Source organism: Camellia sinensis, chromosome 15, assembly GCF_055761805.1.
Source record: "Camellia sinensis isolate YWXY chromosome 15, ASM5576180v1, whole genome shotgun sequence".
NCBI classification, from domain to species: Eukaryota; Viridiplantae; Streptophyta; class Magnoliopsida; order Ericales; family Theaceae; genus Camellia; species Camellia sinensis.
Window position 1 is genome coordinate 88,273,090 of NC_138975.1, and position 25,048 is coordinate 88,298,137.

Genomic DNA, 25,048 nt, shown 5'->3' on the forward strand with positions numbered 1-25,048 from the left:
TACATTTAAATTATGAGCATTTAAAAAGTAAAAAAATATATATTAAAAATATTTACTAAATATAAAAATTTTAAAAATTTAATTTTTAGAATATCAATCAAAATCTAACAACGTCAATGAAATTTGTTTTTAGCTCCAACAGCATCACGTGGAATACTGTACTGGGATAATAGCTGAAAGCAACAGTCATAGTGGAGAAATTTTTGTATGCCACAATAAATATATATATATATATATATATATATAAATTAATATATTTTTATATTTTTATGGAAATTTTTAAATATTTTTTATAAATATTTTACTTTTTAAATATATTTAAGTTATGAACATTTAAAAAGTAAAAAAGAAAAAAATATTAAGAAATTAACTAAATATAAAAATATAAAAAAAGTAAAAAAATTAATTTTTAGAATATCAATCAAAATCAAACAAGGTCAATTAAATTTGTTTTTAGCTCCAACAGCATCACGTGGAGTACTGTACTGGGACAATAATTGAAAGTAACAATGATAGAAGAGAAATTTGTGTATGTAAATAAAATCTTAGGTGATACTATATTCTATTAATTATAAATATATATGTTTATTATTATTTCTCAAATACTTAACATAAATATAGTAGATCTTATTATTAAAGTCAATCACAACAGTAGAAGGTACCATGTGACACGTATTTTATCCGAGCAATGCTACGTATCATGAAAAAACTTTCATGAAAATGATCATGAAAAATTTATGACTCTTGGATTACACTTAAAATAAAACACCACACACTAATCAAGGTAATCTAAGGGTCATAAATTTTTCATGATCAGTTTCATGAAAGTTTTTTCATGATCCCTATCTTTTCTCATTTTATCCACATACTGAAATTTCTTATTATAGAAAACTCTAATTTTAGAGTTATAAAGAGAACTCTAATGACATGGTGAGAGAAAAAAAAATATAAATATAAATATAAACACATACATCACATCATCTCTACTCCTCATTATGTGATTAGAACTCTCCTTAAAATTCCAAAATTAAAACTCCCTTATTCAAAATATAACCTCAAAGCGGTGAGTGTAATTTACTCTGGATTCATTGTTTGGCTTTTGATACTCCCCTATTTGATTTCGTTGTTGGTCTTTTAGTTTTCCTAGAAGGCTTTCCTCTTCGCTGGCGGCGAACTATTACGCAATGCATTTTTTTATCTGTAAGAGACGGAGCAAAATCTCAAAGGTTTTTCTTTCTTCATTTCCATTCCTCCTTCGATCAATTATATAGTATTATATTATTCTCTCTTTTTTTATCATTGCTATAATTTTACTTTCTTCCTTGGCTTTTCTATGTTCAACTTCCTTCACTTTTGTTCTGTGTTCAAATAACTCTGTATCCCTTTTTGATTTTAGAGAGCTTTGTTATCTCCTCCACTACAACTCTATTAGAACTCTCGTTGAACAATTATCAGAATAATATTCTGTGTTCTGTTTTCATTTTACAAAGCTCCCTTTCTTGGTTTCTGTTTCTGTTGTAGTACAAAAGCTCTCTTTGCCCAACTATATTACAATATAATTCTCCATATTCAACCCTGCTTGTCAAAAAAAAAAAATTGTATTTCCTTTTGATTTTGTCTAGTGTCATCCAAGTCTTGCTTTCCTGTCTTTTATATCCTCTGCAAAATAGCATTACTCTGTTCGTTCTATTTCGATTTGCAAAGCTGAGTTTCCTTATTTCCATTTCGATTGATGTAGAAAATTCCTTTTTGTTGTGTTCTGGTCTTTTACGTTTGTTTGAGATGTTCTAAATAAGTGTATTTTTGGACTTTTTATGAAATATGGATTGAGTTTGAAATGACGAGATACAGAAGTTATGTGACTTAAATAAGATGATTTGACTAAATAAGATAGTGAGTTTTAGGCTTTTTAGAGGATGCCAAACCTAAGTTTCACTATCCTCACAAGAAACACCTGAGAAATGGCTGTGAGCATTGTCATTCCCATAGTAACAAAGATAGTAAAATTTCTGGTTGCCCCAGCCTGTCGTCAGTTTGGTTATTTAATTTTCTATGAAAGAAACATTGAAAATCTCAAAAAGCAAGTCCAAAAGCTTGAAGATGAAAGATTCGGAGTACAAAAATCAGTTGAAGAAGCAGAGAGAAAGAGAGAAAATATTAAACCAAATGTCGAGCGGTGGTTGACAACGGTGAACAAACTCAAGGAAGAGGCTGAGAAATTCATCGAGGATGAAGTGAAAGCAAACAAAGGGTGTATAAACGGGCGGTGTCCAAATTTGATATCACGCCGCTCCTTGAGCAAAGAAGCTAAAAATAAAACTCAACTTGTGGAAAAGCTACGTGGAGAAGGAGATTTCTCTGCTGGAGTGTCCTACCGCACACCTCGTGCGGGGATATCATTCACATCCATTGGAGGTTATAAGGGGTTTGCATCTAGAAGCTCGATTATGAACGATGTTATGGAGGCACTGGATGATGATGGTATCTATATGATTGGGATATGTGGGATGGGAGGGGTTGGTAAGACAACTCTAGTGAAAGAAGTTGCCAAAAAAGCGGAAGAAAAGAAAATGTTCGATAACATCGTGATGGTAGAAGTGTCCCAATCCTCAGACTTGATTAATATTCAAGGTGAGATAGCCAAACTATTGGATATCGAATTGTTTGGGGGAAACAATTTATTTGCGAGAGCAGAGGACCTACAAAAGGGACTAGGGAGGAGTGGAAGAGTCCTTGTAATATTGGATGATGTTTGGAAGACACTAGAGTTGAATAAAATTGGAATTCCATGTGGGGATGATCGCAAGGGTTGCAAAATTGTGATGACTTCAAGAAGTAAAGATGTATGCAACAGCATGGGCACACAAGAGAATTTTGAGGTTGGCATCTTACATGAAGAAGAAGCATGGAATCTTTTCAAGGAGATGGCTGAAATTTCCGACGAAGGTCCACGTCATCGAACTGATTTGCAGATGACGCAAATGGCAGTTGCAAAGGAATGTGGAGGCTTGCCGATTGCTATTATTACAGTTGGGAGGGCACTTAGATGCAAAAAAAGTATTCATGGGATGATGCTCTTGATCAATTACAGAAGTGTATTGTCAAAAATATCAGTGATGTAGATGAAAAGGTGTTTAAACCTTTGAAGTTGAGTTATGATAAGCTTGAAAGTGATGAAGACAAGAAATACTTTCTGCTCTGTTCTTTATATCCGGAAGATTTTGCTATTCCAATTGAAAATCTCGTTAGATATGCGATTGGGATGGAGTTGTTTGAGCGCATTGATAGCGTGCACCAAGCAAGAAACAGAGTATATTCCTCAGTTGATAAATTAAAAAATTGCTATCTATTGATGGATAGTAAAGAAGGTGAATGTGTCAAAATGCATGATGTCGTACGTGATGTGGCTATATCAATTGCATCTAGGGAGGAGCATCCATTTGCGGTGAGATGTGATGAAGTATTGAAAGAATGGCCCAAGAAGGACCGACTCCAAAAAAACGCTGCAATTTCATTAAAAGTTGATGGTATGCATTGGCTTCCTAGTAATTTAGAATTTCCAAATCTCAAGCTTCTACAGTTGGATTGCAATGCTAGATTACCACGAATCTCATATGATCTCAACGAAGGAATGGAGGAGGTCAAAGTACAAGAGACCCAGGATAGTTTCTACCAAGGAATGAAAGAACTTAAAGTGCTAGCTTTATCTGATATGTACAGCTTGTTGCCGACATCACTTGGAAGCTTGACGAACCTCCAAACCTTGTCACTTTTTCATTGCCGACTTATTGATGATATCTCTATAATTGGAGCATTACCTAATCTGGAAGTTTTGAGCTTTGCCGGCTCTTATATCAAGGAATTGCCAAAAGAAATAATAGGTCACTTGAAGGTACTTGATTTATTGGGATGTATAGTGGAAAGGATTTACCCAGGGGTTTTGTCAAGCTTATCAAAGCTAGAAGAGCTGTATCTTGGGTCTATCTTTCAAACATTGTTCAAAGTTGAAGAGAGCAAAGAATGTGCTAAAGCAATTATCAATGAATTAGCGTCCTTGTCCAATTTGGTGGCTTTGGATATTGTTCTATTAAATATGGACTTCTGGCCGAGAGGTATTGAGAAGGTGAAAAAGTTCAATATAGTTGTTGGCGATTACTTTGGTGGCATCCCTGACCCTCGTTATTCGTTATCAAATAAGTTGGATCTCCAAGGTCAAAACTTGAGTGACATTGAAACGAGGTTTGATTTGCTGTTGAAGAGAACTGAAATTCTGATTTTAACCTCAACTGCAGTAAGTTTGAAAATTCTCTGTGATTTGGTCGACGAAGATGATTTTGAATGCTTAATGAAATTGACACTAGACTACTTGACTGAATTGGAATACCTCATCAATACAACAGATGGGGTTCCCCAGAGTGCTTTTCCTGTGTTAGAGTGTCTGTATCTTCGTAATCTATATAATTTCAAAGGGATTACTAGCCATGAATGTCATGAATACCGACTACCGAACACGGCTTTCCGTGCATTGAAAGAGTTGGTACTATATTTCTTGCCTGAATTGACAAATTTGTGGAAGGGTCCCACCCAACTTGTATGGCTCGGCAACCTGACATCTGTAGATGTGTTCTGGTGTCATAAACTACAAACTACGTTCTCACTTTCCATAGCTAGAGATCTAAGGAAACTGCAGGACGTTCGGATAACTCACTGTGGCATGATGAAAGCAATTGTTTCAAGTGAAGGAGGAGATGATAAAATTGAGTTTCCTAAACTAAAGCAGTTGTATCTTAATTACCTGCCAAGTTTTACTGCTATCTACGAAGCTATGAATGCAATTGAGCTACCACAACTGAGTTACTTGCAACTGTCGAATATGCCAAAGCTCAACTGTCTCTGTCCTGCTTCAGATTCAGAGAGTAATTGTGATCCCATCATTCAACCCCTCTTCAACAACAAGGTATGCTTCTCTTAAGAACTTAATCAATCGCTAATTTGTGAACGACTTTTCATTTTATTTACTATTATATCTCTATTTGTGGTGTGAATTTTTTTCATAAATTGCGTAATAAGATCGTGTGCATTACTTTTACGCCATATTCAATATAAATTGTGTGTTTACATTGATACATATTTGTGTTTATATATCTTTCATCATACCAAACAAAAATAAATAAAATTTACTAACAGATTTCCTGTGCATAAAATTCATACAAAATGATGTGATAATTGTATTCTTACAATCTTGACCCACAATAATGGGCGTTTTGCATTGAAGTGAGAGAACATATAAGGCCACATTATTCTGAATGAAAAATTCTATTTTAAAAAACAAAAAATTTGCTAAATTACCAATTATTCTATCAAATGGTAATGTGTGTGGGATCCTACTCACATGTGAGTAATTAACAAAATAGTTGATACTAGTTTAGTTCATAACCGTAACAAAATTCTTTTGAATGATAAAAAAAAATTAAAAATTAATGCCCTAGTAAATTATGAATGCTTAATTAGTTCTACATTTAAAAATACAATAAAAGTACTATTTAATTAATACTTTGTTGTAATTGGTTAAATTTTTATTTTGTATTATAAGTTTATATTTCATTTATTTATTTATTTTTCTTTTGTTGTAATCTAGATTTGTTAAATCATAAAGTAATATGACTATATTTTTATATCTTTTAGTTATTGTAATAATTTCTTTATATCTTGATCTATGTAAATAAATTTAGTGATTATATCTACGAGTAAAATTTGTGTGGATATTAGCAAATGAAAAAAATTGTAACTACTTATCATTTTTACTCAAGTACTTTCTCTTTCTTTTTTTTTTTTCTTTTTCTTTTTCGTTTTAAAATTATGTATAAAAGGTCCAATTTCAAAAGTTTGCCGTCGGCTCCAATATATCAAGGCCGACCCTAGCTTGATTATACTATTAATTTATGACGTTGTTTTAATTTAATCAAATTGATAATAATTATTAGCATTTTTAATAGAAAATATACATATAAGTGGGCATGTGCCATGTTTGTAGGTACAAAATTATAAATTTGCTCAACTTAGTAAGTTAATTTTAATCAATTCAGTAATTATTTTTTATCAAAAACACTGACAGCGTTATCAATTGGATTAATTTGATACAAAATCTAAAATTAAAGGTTAAAATTGAGTCAATTGAAAGTGTAGAGTCTAAAATGACATAAGAGACAAAATGTACGGACTATTGGTGTAATTTGTCCAAAGATCTATTTAGACAATTGGGAAATTCTATAATATATAGGCCCTAGTTACGACGTTTGTGATTTTTAGTTATGACATATTGTGATGTTAGTTATAACTTGTATATTGTGATGTTAGTTATTCCAAAAAGTATTTGGTTATGACTATTTTTTTAATTACGACTAAAAACGATTTAGTTATGACATTTATGATAATCAACCTTATAAATATCATAACTTACCTATAATACATACACTTCTAAAGATGTGTATCGTAGCATGACCTTTATATATTAGAAACTTTCAACTATTTATGAGAAATAAAAATATCAATCAATATGTATGACAAAGATCAAACCAAACAATTCTAAAGATTAATCTAACGACACCAAGGACTTGCTAAACAAAAGTTAATACCTATAATTCATAAAAAAGAGACTTGAAGTAACGCTTTGTTTGTACAAAAAATATATTTTAGTAAAAAATATTTTTTATGAATTTTTTTTTCTACAAAGCATTTTTCAAAGAAAGATTTTTCTATATTTGATAGTAGTAGTGGTGGAATGGAGGTGGATGTGGAAGTGGAGGCGGCATGGTGGTTGGGCGATGCAACGGTGATGGCGATAGTGATGGTGGTAGTGGCCGTGGTGGTGGTGGTGGTGGTGGTGGTGGTGTGGTGACATTGATAAAATTTTAGCTCGGAAAACTTTTTTCGCATTTTAAAAGTAGAAAATATTTTTTGCCCAAATAGGTTTATTTTCATTGGCAACCGTGATGAGAATCCTCTTAAGCTCCATTTGTTTAGACGAAAACTATTTTTTATATTTTTTAGTTGAGCAAATTTATACATAATTTTGTATAATTATGTGATTCAGATCATTTAGCCCAATTAAAATTGCAGAATCGTTAGATCCTACAATTTGAATTAAGATTTGGATAACCATAATGAGAATCGTTGTACCTCATTATCTAGTGACTAATTCAACTCCTCATCATCTTGATCACCCTCTAGGATACCGAAAAGAAAATTAATGTGTATTTTTATGTTTGGTAATTTAAGAATCTAATAAAATGGGTTGGACTTTTCAGCTCAAGGATCTAAAAATGTATTGTAATAGATTTGTAAGAACTGTTTTACATAATTATTCAAATATGAAGTGTATTAGTTTGAAAATTAAATGGATGATGCTTAATGGGAATAAAATCTGTTGTGCTTTTTTATGTTTGTAACCATGTGAATGGACTCACAGGTTAAATTGGCTACCATTGAAAACTTGCTCATCTATGAAATGGAGAATCTGAGGGAGATTTGGCCTGGGGAACTTCAAGCCAAACTGAGAGAGATGACAGTTCGCAAGTGTCATTGGCTCTCAAATATTCTTTTCCCATCCAATTCAATTAAGGGCATGCAAAATCTTGAGCTACTGATAGTAGAGGATTGTCGATCTATAGAAGTAGCATTTGACCTTGAAGGCCTTGTTTGGGAAGGCATATCAGATATGGCATTCCCTTTATTAAAACGGGTGGAACTACGCTATCTACCAAAGTTAACACATGTTTGGAAAGACAATTCACAAGGAATTCAAGGCTTTCAAAGCCTAAGATCCTTAATAGTAATTCAGTGCGACAGTTTGAGAAACCTATTCTCATACTCTTTAGCCAAGCTTCTTGTGAAACTACAAGAAATAGAGGTAACTGAATGTGGTATGATGGAATCGATCATTGCAAATGAACCAAATGCAGATATTGCAGTGATACCAAATATAATCATGTTCCCTCAATTGAGTAGTCTCAAACTCAGTGATTTGCCAAACCTTAGGAGTTTCTGCTCTAGGACTTGTACGTTTGAGGGATCATTGTTGAAAACAATAAAAGTAATCAACTGTCCCAAAATGGAGATACTCCCATCAGCATTTCAGCGCAAGCTAGAGCAACAAAAGGCACACTTTTCAACCTCATCTCAACACCTCCTCTTCTATGGAAAGGTACGTTAATTAACTTTAAAATATAGCATTCACAGTTAATTAATTATCAATTCTTGAAAAGAAAAATAGATGATAAATGTGTGTTTTTAAAAATAAATCATCAATTTTTTTTTGTTGACGAACGTGACAAATTGAAGATATTATGATTATCAAATCGAGGCAATTCTCTTTGTTTGGAAGATTTACATGAAGGACCATACAAAATAAACAATTCAGATATTTTGATAATCTGAATAATCTATTTTATAAGTTTTGTGGATAAATTATCAATAAAACAAAATCATATTGATATGATAATCATAGCAATACAATTTTATTTTTGTGTTCAATAAAATGGAAGACCGTCTAGTTTTTTGAAGACAATAATGATGAAATCTTGTTGTTTTAATTATCGAATCAATATGATTTGTTTGTTATTTTTTTATGATCTATACACAAAGACTTTGTACAAAAAACGATTTAAATTATTGAAGTTGGACTCATGATAAGGCCCCGTTTGGGGACTTACTTTTTTAGCCAATTAGCCAAAAAGTTACTAAATTAGCCAAAAAGCCAACAACTCATACAAAAAAGTCAAAGATTCTCTTTTCTCTCTACTTTTTGCACATATTTTCGTAATTAGCCAAAAAGTCATCCTAAACATACAAGTTTTTTTTACCTTCCTTTTTAGCCAAATAGCCAAAAAGTTACTAAATTAGCCTGTTCCCAAACGAGGCCTAAGTATACACGTCGGCCGAGCCCAACCACTCTTTTGAACAAAGATTTACTAGGAAAATAAATTTGTAAACATCAATTCTTGGAGTTCTCTTTTCCAGTTTAATGATGAGGTGTATATCATATGCAAATTATGTTATTTGTGAGTTTGATTATTACAAATAATAACTCAATATTATGAGTCATAAAAAATTGGACAAATTACGACGATAGTCCCTGTGCTTTGGTCATTGTGTCATTTTAGCCTCTGTAATTTCATTTAGCACGATTTTTTTATTTTTTATTTTTAGATAGGATTTAGCTCGATTTTAACCATGAATTTATGACTTTGTTTCAATTTGGTCCAATTGATTACAATTCTTAACATTTTTTTTATATGAAAAACATGCAAAAAAATGTCATGTGTCATATTTTCAAAGGCAAAATTATAAACTTACTCTATTCAGTTAGTTAACCTTTAACCAATTTATTGATAATTTTCCTTTAAAAACATTAATAATATTATTAATTGGACCAAATCTATACAAAATCTAAAATTAATGGTCAAAATTGAGCCAATTGAAAATGTAGGGACTAAAATGACACAATGAAGGGACTAAAATGACACAATAAGTACAGAGACTACCAGTGTAATTTATCCAAACACAAATTGAGTCATAACCAAATAAGGTATAACTAAATAATTTTTCAATCATAACTAAAACAATATCGTAACTAACATCAGAATGTATCATAATTAACAATACAACGTATCATAATTAATATAAAATGTCATAATCAAATACATAAAAATTGTAACCAGAGGTACATAACACCAATTTCCATCCCTTACTGATGAACAATAAATGGAGAAATAGATAGACACGTGGACATATTGATAGATTTGTGAATAAATAGACAGATAACCCGGGTATGATTTTTTAAATTGTTGTTATCTTTATGGATAAAAAGGAATATGATTTAATTCCCCACTATGATTTGATCATAACTCCCACTTGATTTGAACTGTTTGCGATGTCCAATTAGTCAGTCAACACTCATCGAGTCCAATTTTGTTCATATATTTTTTTGTGTATGTGAGCAAATTTAAAAATACTAGAGACCCTAAAAATTTTATCAAAAATTTAATCAAATGTTTCACATGGGTGTGTGACTCACATGGACTCCCATTGTGTGGGTCCCACTTGGTAGAATATTTGGGGTCTCTAGCATTACTCGAGTAAATTTATTTTCATACCATGCACTGTTTAAATTGTGTTAATTCACTACAACAAAATTAATTATTTGCGACTTTAAGTTTATGGTACATATCAAATACATGTTGTAATTAGTACATTGTATGGCATTTTTTTTGTGCAAGCCGTTAATATTTTTTCAATAACGACATACATACCATGTAAGTTGTTAATTCATATATTTATAACATACAAAAGCATGCCGTAAAAAATGTATATTTTCACGACTTACAAAAATATGTTGTAAAATATTTGTACTTAAACGACATACATTTCATGTTATAAAATATTATAACTTTACACAACATGCATTAACATGTCATGAAAACTTATACAAAAAAAAAAAAAAAAAAAAAATTCAATCCGATTTTTTTATGGCAAGCAAAAGTGTGTCGTAAAATATTTGCACTTAAGATGACATACATTTCATGTCGTAAAATATTACAACTTTATACAGCATGCATTAACATGTCGTGAAAACTTTTATTTCTAATTCCTTTATTTGTGTTCTGTGTGGGTGTGTGGGGATTCGGAAGCAAGAATGATCAACCAAACATACGAAGGTTTAGGGTTTAGGTATCAATTTAATGTTCTAAATTTTATGAGTCCGATTGCAAGAGTCTTATGTTCTGAATTTTTTGTGTAGCTTGATTCAAAATTTTGATATTTTGTATTATGTATTTTCTTATTAATGTTGAATTTTGTAGATGGAAGACTCTTCTATCGAGATCACAGAAGAAAACCATTATGCTTCGCATGAGGCTACGGTGCAAGCTATTGAAGCAATTTCTTAAAGTATTATAATTTCATTACATGTACATACGTATACATATATATATTGTGAACACAAGTTTTCATAATTTGATTTTGATGGCTTTAGGTTGATTAGGGAAACTGGAGGAAGCAATAGAGCATCTTACACAGGCTATTTTGCTCAACCCAACCTCAACAATTATGTATTCAGGTTCTCTCACCGCAATTGCTTCAGCCGAAGTCTTTTTCGAAGAACGTTTTCATGGTACCTTCTCTCTCTCTAGCTCTTTTTTTTTATTTTTTTTATTCTCGCTGATTTTCACTTGCGTTTCGAGATTCCTATGATTTTTCGGTAGTTCAGTAGAGTGAATTGATGTTGAATTTGATATTCCTTGCCGAGATTCCTATGATTTTTCAATTCAGTTTTAAATTTGCTGTTAAATTGTTTCATACATGAATTTATTGATCTTTTATGCTGTTTAAATCATGTTTACAAGATGGAATGAAAAGAGGCTTTAGTAAAGCAAACTTATAGCTATTTTGGGGGTGAGTTTTCATGATTGTCCAGAATTGAAATTATGCAGAGGCCTGACTTCGATGAATTTTTAAAAATAGTTCTCTACCTTGTAATTTCATGAAATTTTAACAGACAATCCCTCCATGAGTCTAGTATATTGTGTAAAATTTCTAGAAAAAAATTCCAATAAATGAATTTTAAATAAATCTCAAACTATGTTGTGTTCTGTTTTACTACTATGCTAAATTCTATTTTAACCTATTGTTTTCTATCTGAATCCAAAAATAAAAAATAAAAAGTAAAAGAATCAAGTCTTATTATGTTAGAGAGGCATAGAAGAAGTGTAAATTTGAATCAAATTATGGTTGAACAAGCTCACCTATCCACTTCAATGAAAAGCTAAAACACTTCAACGAAGTACTTGGTTTGTTTGACAAATTTACCAATAATAGCATTCTTAGTGTGTTTAGTTTTAGTTTTTTGAATTCAATTTTATGGAAATTCAGTTTTTTTTTTTTTTTTTTTTTTTTTGTGTGTTTTTTTATTTTTAGTGAATATTTTTAAAATTTTAAGCATTTTTTTAAAAATTTCTTTAGACGTAACTTCCTTAGATGTATCTACATAGTAAAATATTTGTGAAAAAATATTTTAAAAAATTAATAAATGCACAAAAATGCAAAAAATGTACTGAATTTTCGTATTTTCAGTATTTAGTGAATTTTTTAAAGATTTTTTTCACAAATATTATATTTTTTAAGTGTATTTATGTTCGGTGTGTCTAAAAATTTTAAAAAAAATTGCTTAAAATATTAAAAAATTCATTGAAAACAAAAAAAAAAAAGTAGAATTTTTTAAAAAGTGTTTTCTGGAAACCAAAATCAAACAAACAATAAGTGATCTAACAAGGTATCAAAACTTTGTGATTTTAGGTGGCCCAAGGTTATTCTTTTGTTTTCCTGTGTTATGTTTGTACACCTATTTAATTATGTTTGTGGATTATCTGTGTGTCTCGCCACTTACAAGGTAGGGTCACATGTGAGGGACTATAAGATAGCTTGATATAGGCTTTAAGCTTTTGAGATAATTGGTGATCTAACTAAGATGAAGAGAAGAAGATGGTCTTTTGGCTATGCTGTTTGAGTTTCATAGAAAGTGGAAAATTGCTTCTAGAGGTTTAGGTGAGAGTCTTTTTCCAAAAATTAAAAAAAAAATAAATTAAGAACAATGAAGGTTTCTGAAATTTTTACCTAGAATCAACATGAAAAAATAGTTTCACAAGGTTTCAGTGTGAGTGTCAGTGATACATATCCAAATTGATCCACCTTTTACCAAAAATCTTTGTATATCTCTGTTTTGAAGTTTAGAACAAAAGAGTTGTCAACTGATAGTTTTTTGCGCAAGCCATTTTTTGTGGAAGGTAAGAGTCTTGCATGTTCAGAAGGCCACAACTCTGTCGAATACAATGCCAAAACATCTTATTTATATAGGCTTACAACCCAAAATAAAATAGGAATCACTGCAGCTAAAGCTATTGTGGAGGCTAGAATTGTAGTGATAGAACATGTGGGGCTTACTCCTCAAGCCATCAGTGTTCTTGGAGGATTTAGCCCTTAAGGAAAGAATATTGATAGTGCTGTCAAGGTCAAAATCTCTCCCTACTAGTAATGCATGCATACATGACATAAATACTTCACAATTTTTGTTGATAAAAAAAAAAAAAAACATAAATACTTCATAATTTCATATATAATCAAATATGCTCACATACAAATCTGCATAATTTATTTTAGTGTTGTGATGCTAATTTGGCTTGGTTTTTGCAGATTGTTGACTTTGCCCTGGCTTTGAAGGAAGCTGGGTGCTTTTCTGTTGTTCTGGAATGTGTGCTTGCACCTGTTGCTGCTGTTGCAACATCTGCTCTTTGAATTCCTACCATTGGTATTCGGGCAGGGCCTTTCTGTAGTGGCCTAGTTAATTGATTCTTTAGCTCTCTCTACTACTCCTAATAATGAATTAGACTTGACTGGCTTGTGTTGTGTATAATCTGTTTGTTTTTATTTGTACATATAATTTGTTATCTAATCTTATAATTTGATTTTCAAGTATTAAAGTGGGAATTTTAATGATATCATGTGTTCATATGTTGAGTTACTCATGTAATGAACTTTGAATTTGCTCTCTCTCTCTCTCTCTCTCTCTCTCTCTCTCTCTCTCTCTCTCTCTCTATATATATATATATATATATTAAAAATAACCTTCTATGACATATAAAATTATGTCGTAAAAAGTATAATGATTTATGACATGTAAAAAAATGTCATAAAAAATTATATCATACAAAGTATGCTAGAAATATATTAAAAATAACATTCTAAGGTATATAAAATTATGTTGTGAAAAGTGTAATGATTTATGACAAGCGAAAAAATGTCGTAAATGTTTATATGCGGCACACATAGTATGCCATAAATATATTAAAAATAACTTTCTACGGCATGCAAAATTATTCCATAAAAAGTATAATAATTTATGGCATAAAAAATGTCGTAAAAAATTATATACATATACAAAATACGTCATTAATGTTTAATTTATTATTTTTTACAACTTTACCTCCATGTTGTAAGTGAGGATGAACTTTCCATGACATGTCATATAATGACATTTGTGTGCATGTCGTAAAAAAGTTTTTACAGCATGCATTGCAAGTCGTAAAAATTCAATTTTGTTGTAGTGATTTTGTCTATTGTATAAAATGTGTCCTATGGTATTTCTTTGACACACTATTTGCTGCAGTGGCTAGAATTATGGCTCGTTGAGAATATAATCCTTATAAAAAATTAAGTTGATTTGAATATTATAAATTCATTATTAGATTACATTTATTTTTAAATAATAAACAGTACTCTGTAATTAAAATTATAATAATTGTTCATTTTGACTTGACAATTGTGATCTAACCATATAATTATAGTTATCTAAACAATTTAATTTTTTGCAAGAATAATTTTCTTGACAGATTCTTCAATATGAACTGCTCACATAATTGAGGTGGACCTCGTGGTTGGCCCACATAAGCCCAACAGCCCCTCCAATTAGTTTTGCCAACAAAAGATAAGCATTACTCTAATTTTATATATAATTAAGGATTTTTAATCTTTTTAGTCTTACAAATTTATCTCTGCTCATGAGTGTCATATGATTCTCCATTCAATGTTCATAATATATTTTTTTCATTTTGTGTAGTTCATAATTTTATATTGTTTTTTTGCAAGAATAATCTTCTTGATAGATTCTTCAATATGAACTACTCAGATAATTGAGGTGGACCTCGTGGTTGGCCCACATGAGCCCAACAATCCCTCCAATTAGTTTTGCCAACTAAAGATAAGCATTACTCTAATTTTATATATTATTAAGGATTTTTAAGTCTTTTTAGTCTTACTAATTTATCTCTACTCATGAGTGTCATAAGATTCTCCATTCAATGTTCATAACATATATTTATTTTTTTTGATTTTGTAAAGTTCATAATTTTATATTGTTACTCATGATAATGTGATAATATGACATTTTGGATCTTGTTTCTTAATGACCGGAATCCGTTTTAGGAAAAAAAAAAAAAAAAAAATTGATAAGCTATGTAACTCTTAACTATGATATTAAAAATAAAAATAATTTATAAATAGAATATATATATATATATATATATTACGTATAAAAAATTAGGTGACTGACATTTTTATGAACTACAACGAGTTGGATGTTTTTTGTTTGAAATGAAAGACTACAAAATGTCATATTATTTGTATGAACTTTTTGTATAATTATTTTGTTTTAATTTAGCATTATCTTAAAAAATTGTAGAGCCTTTCAAAATGGAAGCCTAAAGGCTTTGCTTTGGTGGCTTTATATTAAAGCCAGCCTTGGCGGGGAAGGTGCACTACAAAAAATTAAGACTAAAATTTAGGGATAAAATTATTTTTTAGATATTAAATATTTTTATTGCGAAAAGTATCGTTATTAAATTTTTAGCAACGAAAATTGGATTTTAGTGATGAATTATTTTCCTTTTAGAACCAAATTTTTTGTCTCAAAAAATAAACCATTTTGAGACCAAATTATCTTGTCCCTAAAAGTCTCTTTATTAGTAATATTTTTAAAATTTTGTCATTAAAAGCCTTGTTTTTTATTTTTCGGGATGATCTTTTAGCGACTATCCTCGTGACGATAGAAATTGGTCCATAAATATTTTTTGCAACAAAATTTTCATTTTAGAGACCAAAATATTTGGTTTATAAAACTCTTATATGTTGTAGTGGTGGTGATTGTGACAATAGTGGTGATGGTAGTAGTGTAGTGTTCCTAGGAGGTGATAGGCGGGCGGTGGCGGCGATGAGTGTTGATGGTAGTGATGGTAGCGGGGGTGATGGGGTGGTGGTGTTGATAAGATTTTAATGTGAGAAATACTTTCAATTTTATAAATTAGAAAACTTTCTTCGCACAAATTAATTCATTTTCTGATAACTACGATAATGTTTTCACACAAATTAACTCTTTTTTTGTTGACCACATAAAGCATTTTTCCTTCTCTTTCATTTTTCATTAGTGCCCAATATCAAAAAAATGTGAAGAATATTTTTCTGTCAAAATAAATGGATTTGTAATGCTTATACAGTGAGATAGTAATTGTCAACAGATGTTAGGGGAGAGAGTTGGATGTGCAAAATTTAATTAGAAAAGGCCATCTCCCTATTTAATTTTTTACAACAGCTTTTCTTGATAATAGACTTCCTTATTCTAAAATTCATTTACAGATTCCATACAAGCTCGAGTCTGACTATTCTACCTTGAAACTATTTGGATGCTGCTGTCTTTCTTGAATTAAATTTCATTCACAAAACACGTATTGTCCTACGTCTAAACCTTTCATTTTTGGCTATAGTTCAAATACCTAAACTGTGTTTGGATCATGAATTTGAGAATAAATTTTGAAAAGGGAAAGAGAAAATATGAGGATAACGTGAATAAAATATAAGCATTTTTTTCCCCCTCCTTTTTTCTTTTCAAATTCCTACCTAAATCCATGATCAAAACACAATATAAAAAATACTAATTATTTGATCCTTTAAATCTTAACTGAGAAATTAAGATTTTAACTGTTGTTGGGCATCTTACATTATGCATGTGTTTTATATAGAGGCCTATTTTTGCCTTGTAAGGGTTAATGGTGCAAGTGCAACTTACATGAACATGTCTTCTTTCATCGATTATTAATTCCAGTGGGTTTGAGTTTTCAACAATGGATCAAATTGATAACCCTATCTTTTGGTAAAATATAAAAAAAAATAAAAAACGATCAAATTGGGCTAAGTTAATGAGTGGTACTAGTTTCATTCGATAACAATGTGAATGTCACTAACACAGTAAGTTTATTGAACTTGCAGTTTCTTTTAAGCAACACGGGAAAACTTACTATCACAGAAATGAATGAACCAATTGAGATGTTGTTGGCTAAAATGTTGGCTTATTTTTCCTACGAAGGAAAATATCATAAATGCGAGCGTGCCAGCAAGGATTGAAAAATCCTTACAGATTAAATTCAAGCCAATTATCAAGCGATTGTGTTGACGGTTCTTTTGCCTCAACGAAGAGGACTTCAAGATTGCCAAGTGTAAAGAAAAGAAAAATTAAAAGAAGAATGGGGAACGGAGAAAGATGATTGAGTGAACAATCAAAGTAATAATTACTTACCTCTACTCCTATGCTTCGAAAAGAAAGTGCATAAAATGCTTCGAAATGGAAATGCTGAAAATAAATGCTTCGAAATATAAATCTATGTTAAACTACTCCTAAGATAAGGAAAATAACAAGAAATATTGAAATCAAGTGTCTTTGATTATGAATTCTGGATCCCTACAATGTAGCCATTAATGGCTATTTATAGAAGAAAAAATACAGCAATAACTACTTAGTAACTACCCATTTCTTCCATCTTCATTCTTGTCTTGCCATGTGTCCTTCCACTCATCCACTTTGTCCTCCCACTCATCCACTTTGTCCTTCATTTTCTCCATTATCTCTATAACTTCTTTTAACTTCCAAATGAATAAGAGGATGCCACGTGTCCTGCAATTATATAAATAATAAATAATAATAAAAATTGCAGATTTATGGTGTTAACATTACCCCCCGCGGCCCTTAAAAATGATGTTTACTTGAATTTTTGAAGGGCCGAACCAAGCGCATGACTAACCTAAGCAGCAAAGTGCTTCGAATGATGTAACAACACCAATAAAGTGCTTCGAATGAGTATGAAATTATGACTAGATGACTCGAATTATGACTAGTAACAAGCTTCGAAAGTGGTATAAAGGACCAAAATCATTCTTCGAAGGTCGATAGAGCCGACAAAAGACGAATTACATCCTCAAAAATACTCGGCAAAGCTTCGAAGGTTCACAACCACCATTATTATTTCTTCGAAGCTGTTGTTGATGCAAGATAGAGTGCTTCGAAGCTTACAAAATTATGGCAAAACGGCTTTCGAAACAACTTATGGCAAAACGGCTTTCGAAGCAACTTATGGCAAAACGGCTTTCGAAGCAACTTATGGCAAAACGACTTTCGAAGCTATTTTTGGCCAACATTGTGGTTATTCAAAACTTATATGTTCTGGTTCACACAAATGAAATATTAATTTTGTGCTTCGAACCAATTATTAATTCTTCGAAGACACCAAAACTGTTGTTCTTCGAGCCAACTTAACATGCCAAAAACAGGCATTATTCGACAACTAATTAATTGTCATTTTACATATATTTGAAGAGATGTATACATTCCGAAAGTTTTCAAAGCTTTATACAGTTTCGAAGGTGAAGTAATCAACCTTCGAAACAACTTTTGATGTTTCGAATGTATCTTCAAAGCTTTATACAGCTTCGAATGTGAAATAATCAACCTTCGAAACAATTCTTGATGCTTCGAATGTATCTTCGATGCTTTGATTGTGTACATACAAACAACTGGCCATCAATTTGAAAAGATAAGCCATTCTCAACCATTTATTTAAATGCACAGGCTTTTTCTAGCCAAGTTCATGCATTTTAAATGGTCATCCCTTGTTCTTAGTGCTTCGAACTCATAAGAACAATTTGTTAATTTTATTAGCCACATCATCATAATTATATTTTGATGTGAACCACAAATCCAAAAAGGATTTTGAACACCAAAAGTCATGGTATAGTGTGACTATGAAAATTTATACTTTTTGACATTTTGAAAAATGTCAAAAATTTTGAATTCATGAACAGTGGCTTGTTCATTATTCTTGACCATGTTTGTTTTAAAAACATGACTTTTGCCGAATAGGTTTTCATAATTATTTGGCAAAGTGGGTTGTTTTTCCATGTTAGCCATTAATGGCTTATGAAAATCACCCATAGATATATTATTTTCATGACTTGACTCTCTAAAATTTGATTTTTGGACCCCCTGAGTCATACATGGAACATCATTCTTAGCCAAATTTGGTTCAAGAACATGCTCTTTCGTTGTGTTAATTTCATAATTTGGCTCTTTAAAAACGGATTCTTGAACCCCCCGAGCCATTGATGAAATCAACTCTTTGCTTTTGCTATTTTTAACCATGGAAAAATTCTGAAAAAATTCACCAATTCCGGCCATTAAGGCCTCAGTTAAAGACTTGGTAGTGAGAGTTGATAACTCATCATTCCATTGGCGAATTTCCATATCAAGTTGATGAATTTCTCCAATTAAATGGTGTCTTTGTTCTTCCACCAAATAATATTGTAAGGGATGAAAATTTATTTCATCAAGAAAATGAATCTCTTCTTGAAGATCCAAAATTTCTTGTTTACGCCAATAAATTTCATCTAGACTATTTGAAATGGACAAATCCAATTCATTTTCCATTTATTACACTTGACGTCCCACCGGGCGTGCCAAAAAACGTTGGCTAAAATGTTGGCTTATTTTTCCTACGAAGGAAAATATCATAAATGCGAGCGTGCCAGCAAGGATTGAAAAATCCTTACAGATTAAATTCAAGCCAATTATCAAGCGATTGTGTTGACGGTTCTTTTGCCTCAACGAAGAGGACTTCAAGATTGCCAAGTGTAAAGAAAAGAAAAATTAAAAGAAGAATGGGGAACGGAGAAAGATGATTGAGTGAACAATCAAAGTAATAATTACTTACCTCTACTCCTATGCTTCGAAAAGAAAGTGCATAAAATGCTTCGAAATGGAAATGCTGAAAATAAATGCTTCGAAATATAAATCTATGTTAAACTACTCCTAAGATAAGGAAAATAACAAGAAATATTGAAATCAAGTGTCTTTGATTATGAATTCTGGATCCCTACAATGTAGCCATTAATGGCTATTTATAGAAGAAAAAATACAGCAATAACTACTTAGTAACTACCCATTTCTTCCATCTTCATTCTTGTCTTGCCATGTGTCCTTCCACTCATCCACTTTGTCCTCCCACTCATCCACTTTGTCCTTCATTTTCTCCATTATCTCTATAACTTCTTTTAACTTCCAAATGAATAAGAGGATGCCACGTGTCCTGCAATTATATAAATAATAAATAATAATAAAAATTGCAGATTTATGGTGTTAACACTTACATATGCAATAATAAAACGTTGGGCTTTGATACTTGGTGACATAGATAGACGTAAGATTTCAATATACAGCGGGTAAACAGATATATTAATTAATTTTTTTTAAAAAAAAAAAAACTAAAACATTAATTTCTACATTTAGATCTCCAAGTTTCATATTATAAAAAGCCAACCAATTAAAACTTTTAAAAATTCAAATGAACGGACCATTTAAAGTTTTTAAAAAACTTAAAATAAACAAATTTATATAATTTAGAGATAATTAAAAAATAATAATATTATAATATAGTATAGGTTGTTTTTTTTTAATATATATAATTTAGAGATAATTAAATAATAATAATATTATAATATAGTATAGGTTTTTTTTTTTATTTTTTATTCGTAGGTCTCCATCCTTATTGTCTGGCTTAGAACATAAGAAAAAGAGCAATGTTAGAGATCCTAAAAATTCTACAAAATATCTTTTAATAAAATTTTTGAAATCTCTAATATTGTAACGCCCTCAAAATAATACATAATCCCATCATCTAGCAGTTCCATATACATGATAGATAAATCACATTTCCATACATACATCAGAGTTAATATTAAAAAAGGGTATTTCATATAAGTTCCAAACTGTTAACAATATAATAAAATGCCCTACGGGCTTACATCTTCCCAAGTACTAACTTGGTTACAAAAAGAAGAGTGCTAACTCTTTTACAAGTAAAGCCCTTGACTTGCATTTACATGTAATTGACAAAACAAATAACAAAAGCAGAGTCCTCAACTCCTAAACCTCCCAAGCTAAGATCTTGGGGGCGGCATGTCACCTGTACCTGAAAATGGTGTTCCTAGAAGGGTGAGCCAAAGCCCAGCAGAGATATGCTAAACCAAATATGAGAAATAACTAAAACATTAGCATTCAACAAATGGTTAACACTTGTAAACCAACTTACGCCCTTTCCACAGCCCAACAACAATTACATCCATGTTTCGATCCATTTCCCTTTATTTATCCAAATCAATTCATACACATGGTTCATTATCTATACAGGCAATTTAAATGAGACTACAACTCATTTTATTAACACTTTAATTATCAACAATTCAAAATGAGACTACAACTCATATTATTAACACTTCAATTATCAACATTATTCAAACGTATATAAGATTTCGGGACTTTCACCCTGGACACTCCGGCCAACTTAATTATCAATAGAGTCCATCCCCTATCTCCTCCCAAACAATGATACATATGCAATATATTTAAATACGTCATCATATACAATGATCAATTAAAGTACATTTTCAATGTGTTAATCTAACCGTCATATTCAATGACATAATTCAGTTGATTAGTTCCAATTTACTTAATTATCATGCAGTTCTACAACAATCATGGCTATCTTCCACCGATAGCCCAAAACAGTTATCTCTAAACAGATAAATAAATTTATCAAACAGATAATTTATCAAGTTTTCCATAGGTGAGTGATTTATCAATCCGACTACACCATTACATCACCAATTTTCCCAATTTCATAATTACCAAACCAATTTCATATTTCTACTAAATAACTTATTTAATCCCAATTAGGGAAATTCTTTCCATTTCCTCAAATATTGCACTCAAGGCCAAATCTCATAGGCACATGGAGCCCCAAAATATAAAACCGCTCTTTTATAATTTCAAATCAAACCATAACTTTGTCCAAAACTCCCAAACAATACCATCTATACAAAATAACCAACATTTATGTCAAAGCCCATAGTAAGGAGTAGATTATCCCTACCTCGAAGTTAGGAGCCCAAAAGAGAAGAAGAAGAAACTTGAAAGTTCTCCAAATCCACACTTTTTCGGATCAAAAGATAGCCCACGAGGTATTCTAGCTTTTTAACAAAGGGAGTAGGGTAGAAACCCTCTAGATCAATTATATTTGTAGAGAGAAGGAGTGTGTAGAGAGAGAGAGTCGGATCTAGGGTTTGGAGTGAAAAAGGAGATAAAAAAGTGATTAAAATCACGTTGCTGCGATCTGATATATTCGAGGCTCGCTCGAGCGAAGGAGTGGTCGCTCAAGCGACCAGACACAAAGAACCTCGCTCAAGTGCAGGAAGCGTCGCTCGAGCGAACAATGCAAAGCTTCAGGTTTGCAACGCAGAAGCACGCTCGAGCGCAAGAGTTCTCGCTCGAGCGAAGATGCCAAATTCTGGACACCAACCATTTGTTCCAACACCCAACCAACCTGTTCCAAACTTACCCAACACATCCCATAACTCAAATACAAAGAATTAAAGCACAAAAATGAGATATAGACAACAACAACCACCCACGGAACCGAGTCCGGAATACAATAAATAATTGAGGAAAACCGGGATCGCTATAACCTCCCCCCTTAAAGAATTTTGTCCCCAAAATTATATACATAAGTTTCAAAATTGTGATCTTTTTAATTCTCAACATGATTACAATACAAAACTTACCAACATGATCCACCACTGATCATTCCGTCTCTTCTCAAGAGAATAACTTACCAATATAGCTCAATATACATTATCAATATGCATCCTTTTGAAATTCAACAAATTTCAATACACATATTCCATAATTCCTTAACATATTCAATGTTAATAACATATTTGCATTTCTACAACGCATTCAACATATACAATGTTAAATTTAACTCGCATTTCCAAAATATATTTAACAATTTCAATTCTTCCATAATCTAAAACATATACAATGTTCTTAGAGTTTATCAACAAAACAATATTCTCAATACAAGGTCAAACATTAACAAACAAGTCCGAATATTTCTCTCAGAGCTCCAATTCATGTTCCCAAGTCGCTTCCTCGACCTCGTGATGCTTCCACAACACTTTGACCAAGGGAATTGTCTTGCCTCGCAAGACTTGGTCCCGTCTATCCAAGACCCTCACTAGTCTCTCCTTATATGAAGCATCCTCGTCTACCTCTAAGTCGGTCCAATCCAATACATGAGATGGATCCGGCACGTATTTCCGAAGCATACTAACATGAAACCCGTCATGCACTCCAGACAACTGCGGCAGTAAAGCTAGATGGTATGCAACCTCCCCAATCCGCTCAATGATCTCAAAAGGGCCAAGAAACCGAGGGGACAACTTCCCACTCTTCCCAAATCTCATCAAACTCCACCTAGGTGATATTTTCAGAAAGACGTGATCACCCAACTCAAATGACAAGGGTCTCCTCCTACGGTTGGCATAACTCTTTTGGCGACTCTGGGCTGTAATAACTCTCTTACGGGTAAGTGCCACTTTCTCTGTGGTTTCCTGAACCAACTCTAGACCCAATAGAGGTGCATCACCCACCTCGGCCTAACACACTGGAGATTTACACGGTCAGCCATACAAGGCCTCAAACAGTGCCATACCAATACTCAATTGGAAACTGTTATTGTAGACAAACTCCACTAAGGATCAGTGTCTCTCCCACGACCCTTTAAAGTCAAAGACACAGCCTCGAAGCATATCCTCAAGTATCTGAATGGTGTGCTCAGACTGCCCATCAGTTTGAGGATGGTAAGCCGTGCTAAAAGTCAGTCTAGTACCCAAGGCGCTCTGCAAACTCTGCCACAATCTAGCAGTAAAGCGCGGATCTCTGTCTGAGACAATGGACACTGGGACCCCATGCAACCTCACTATGTCCCAAATATACAAGTCGGCAAGGTGATCTACCAAATCTCTCATGCGTATCAGAATAAAGTATGCCGACTTAGTCAACCGTTCCACTACCCTCCAAATGGCATCACTACCCCGTTGAGTCCTCAAAAGACCTACAACAAAGTCCATCGTGACATGCTCCCATTTCCACTCGGCTATAGGCAAGGGTTACAACAAACCCGCTGGCCTCTGATGCTCGGCCTTCATTTGCTGACAAGTAAGGCACTTTGACACAAATACCGCCACATCCTTCTTTATACCTCTCCACCAAAACAGGCGACTCAGATCATGATACATCTTTGTGCCTCCCGGATGCACCGCAAGGCGTGAATGGTGAAACTCTTGAAGTACTTCCTCTCGGCAAGACTCCAATACAAACAAATGGTCTCGGTACCTCACACTCAGGTCTGGATACACGGTCAAACCCTTCTCTTCCTTCCCACTGGATATCTTTCCCTGGAGAGATTCTACCTCAAGGTCGTCCTTCTGTGCCTCTAACACTCGATTCACAAGTGTAGGTTGTACAACTACAGAAAACAAGGTTGCAAACTCAACAGACTCGCCCAGATGCAAGTCAAATTCCCCAAGAGCACCCAACATCTCCCATTCCCGGATAGCAATACAAGCTACATCGCCAATGGACTTCCTACTTAGGGCATCGGCCACAACATTGGCCTTCCCCGGATGATAATGCAACTCGAAGTCATAATCTTCTATGAACTCCATCCACCTCCTCTGCCTCAAATTCAAGTCTTTCTATGTAAATAGATACTTCAAACTCTTATGACCTGAGAACACCTCGAATCTCTCACCATACAGATAGTGCCTCCAAATCTTTAAGGCAAATATCACAGCTGCTAACTCTAAGTTGTGAGTAGGGTAATTCCTTTCATGTGTTTTCAACTGTCGCAAGCCATAGGCTACTACTTTTCCTTCTTGCATTAATACACAACCCAGATCCTCTCATAAGGCATCACAATACACTGCATAACCCAAACCCCTCTCCAGAATAATCAAGACTAGAGCAGTGGTAAGTCTAACCTTAAGTTCTTGGAACGAATTTTCACAAGTCTCACTCCATACAAATTTGACCCCTTTCCACGTCAATCTAGTCAAAAGCGAAGCTAGCCTGGAGAAATCCTTCACAAATCGACGGTAATATCCGGCCAACCCCAAGAAACTACGGATCTCAAAGACATTCTTAGGTTGTGCCCAATCCTACACTGCCTCTATCTTGGATGAATCTAGAGTCACCCCTTCTCGGATACCATGTGGCCTAAGA

General features: G+C 32.6%; 2 protein-coding genes across 2 annotated transcripts; both read left to right on the top strand.

Moving 5' to 3' along the window:
* The first annotated feature begins 1,062 nt into the window (after nt 1–1,062).
* Nucleotides 1,063–13,548, top strand: LOC114270205 (disease resistance protein At4g27190). The gene is made up of 5 exons (XM_028211656.2): nt 1,063–4,957; nt 7,469–8,203; nt 10,860–10,947; nt 11,033–11,170; nt 13,246–13,548. The coding sequence occupies exons 1-3, from the start codon at nt 3,047–3,049 to the stop codon at nt 10,944–10,946; spliced, it is 2,733 nt and encodes a 910-aa protein (XP_028067457.2). The 5' UTR covers nt 1,063–3,046; the 3' UTR covers nt 10,947; nt 11,033–11,170; nt 13,246–13,548.
* Nucleotides 1,962–3,046, top strand: LOC145813107 (disease resistance protein SUMM2-like). Its single transcript, XM_082908376.1, has 2 exons — nt 1,962–2,977; nt 3,031–3,046. The coding sequence occupies exons 1-2, from the start codon at nt 1,962–1,964 to the stop codon at nt 3,044–3,046; spliced, it is 1,032 nt and encodes a 343-aa protein (XP_082764502.1).
* Nucleotides 13,549–25,048: the final 11,500 nt, after the last annotated feature.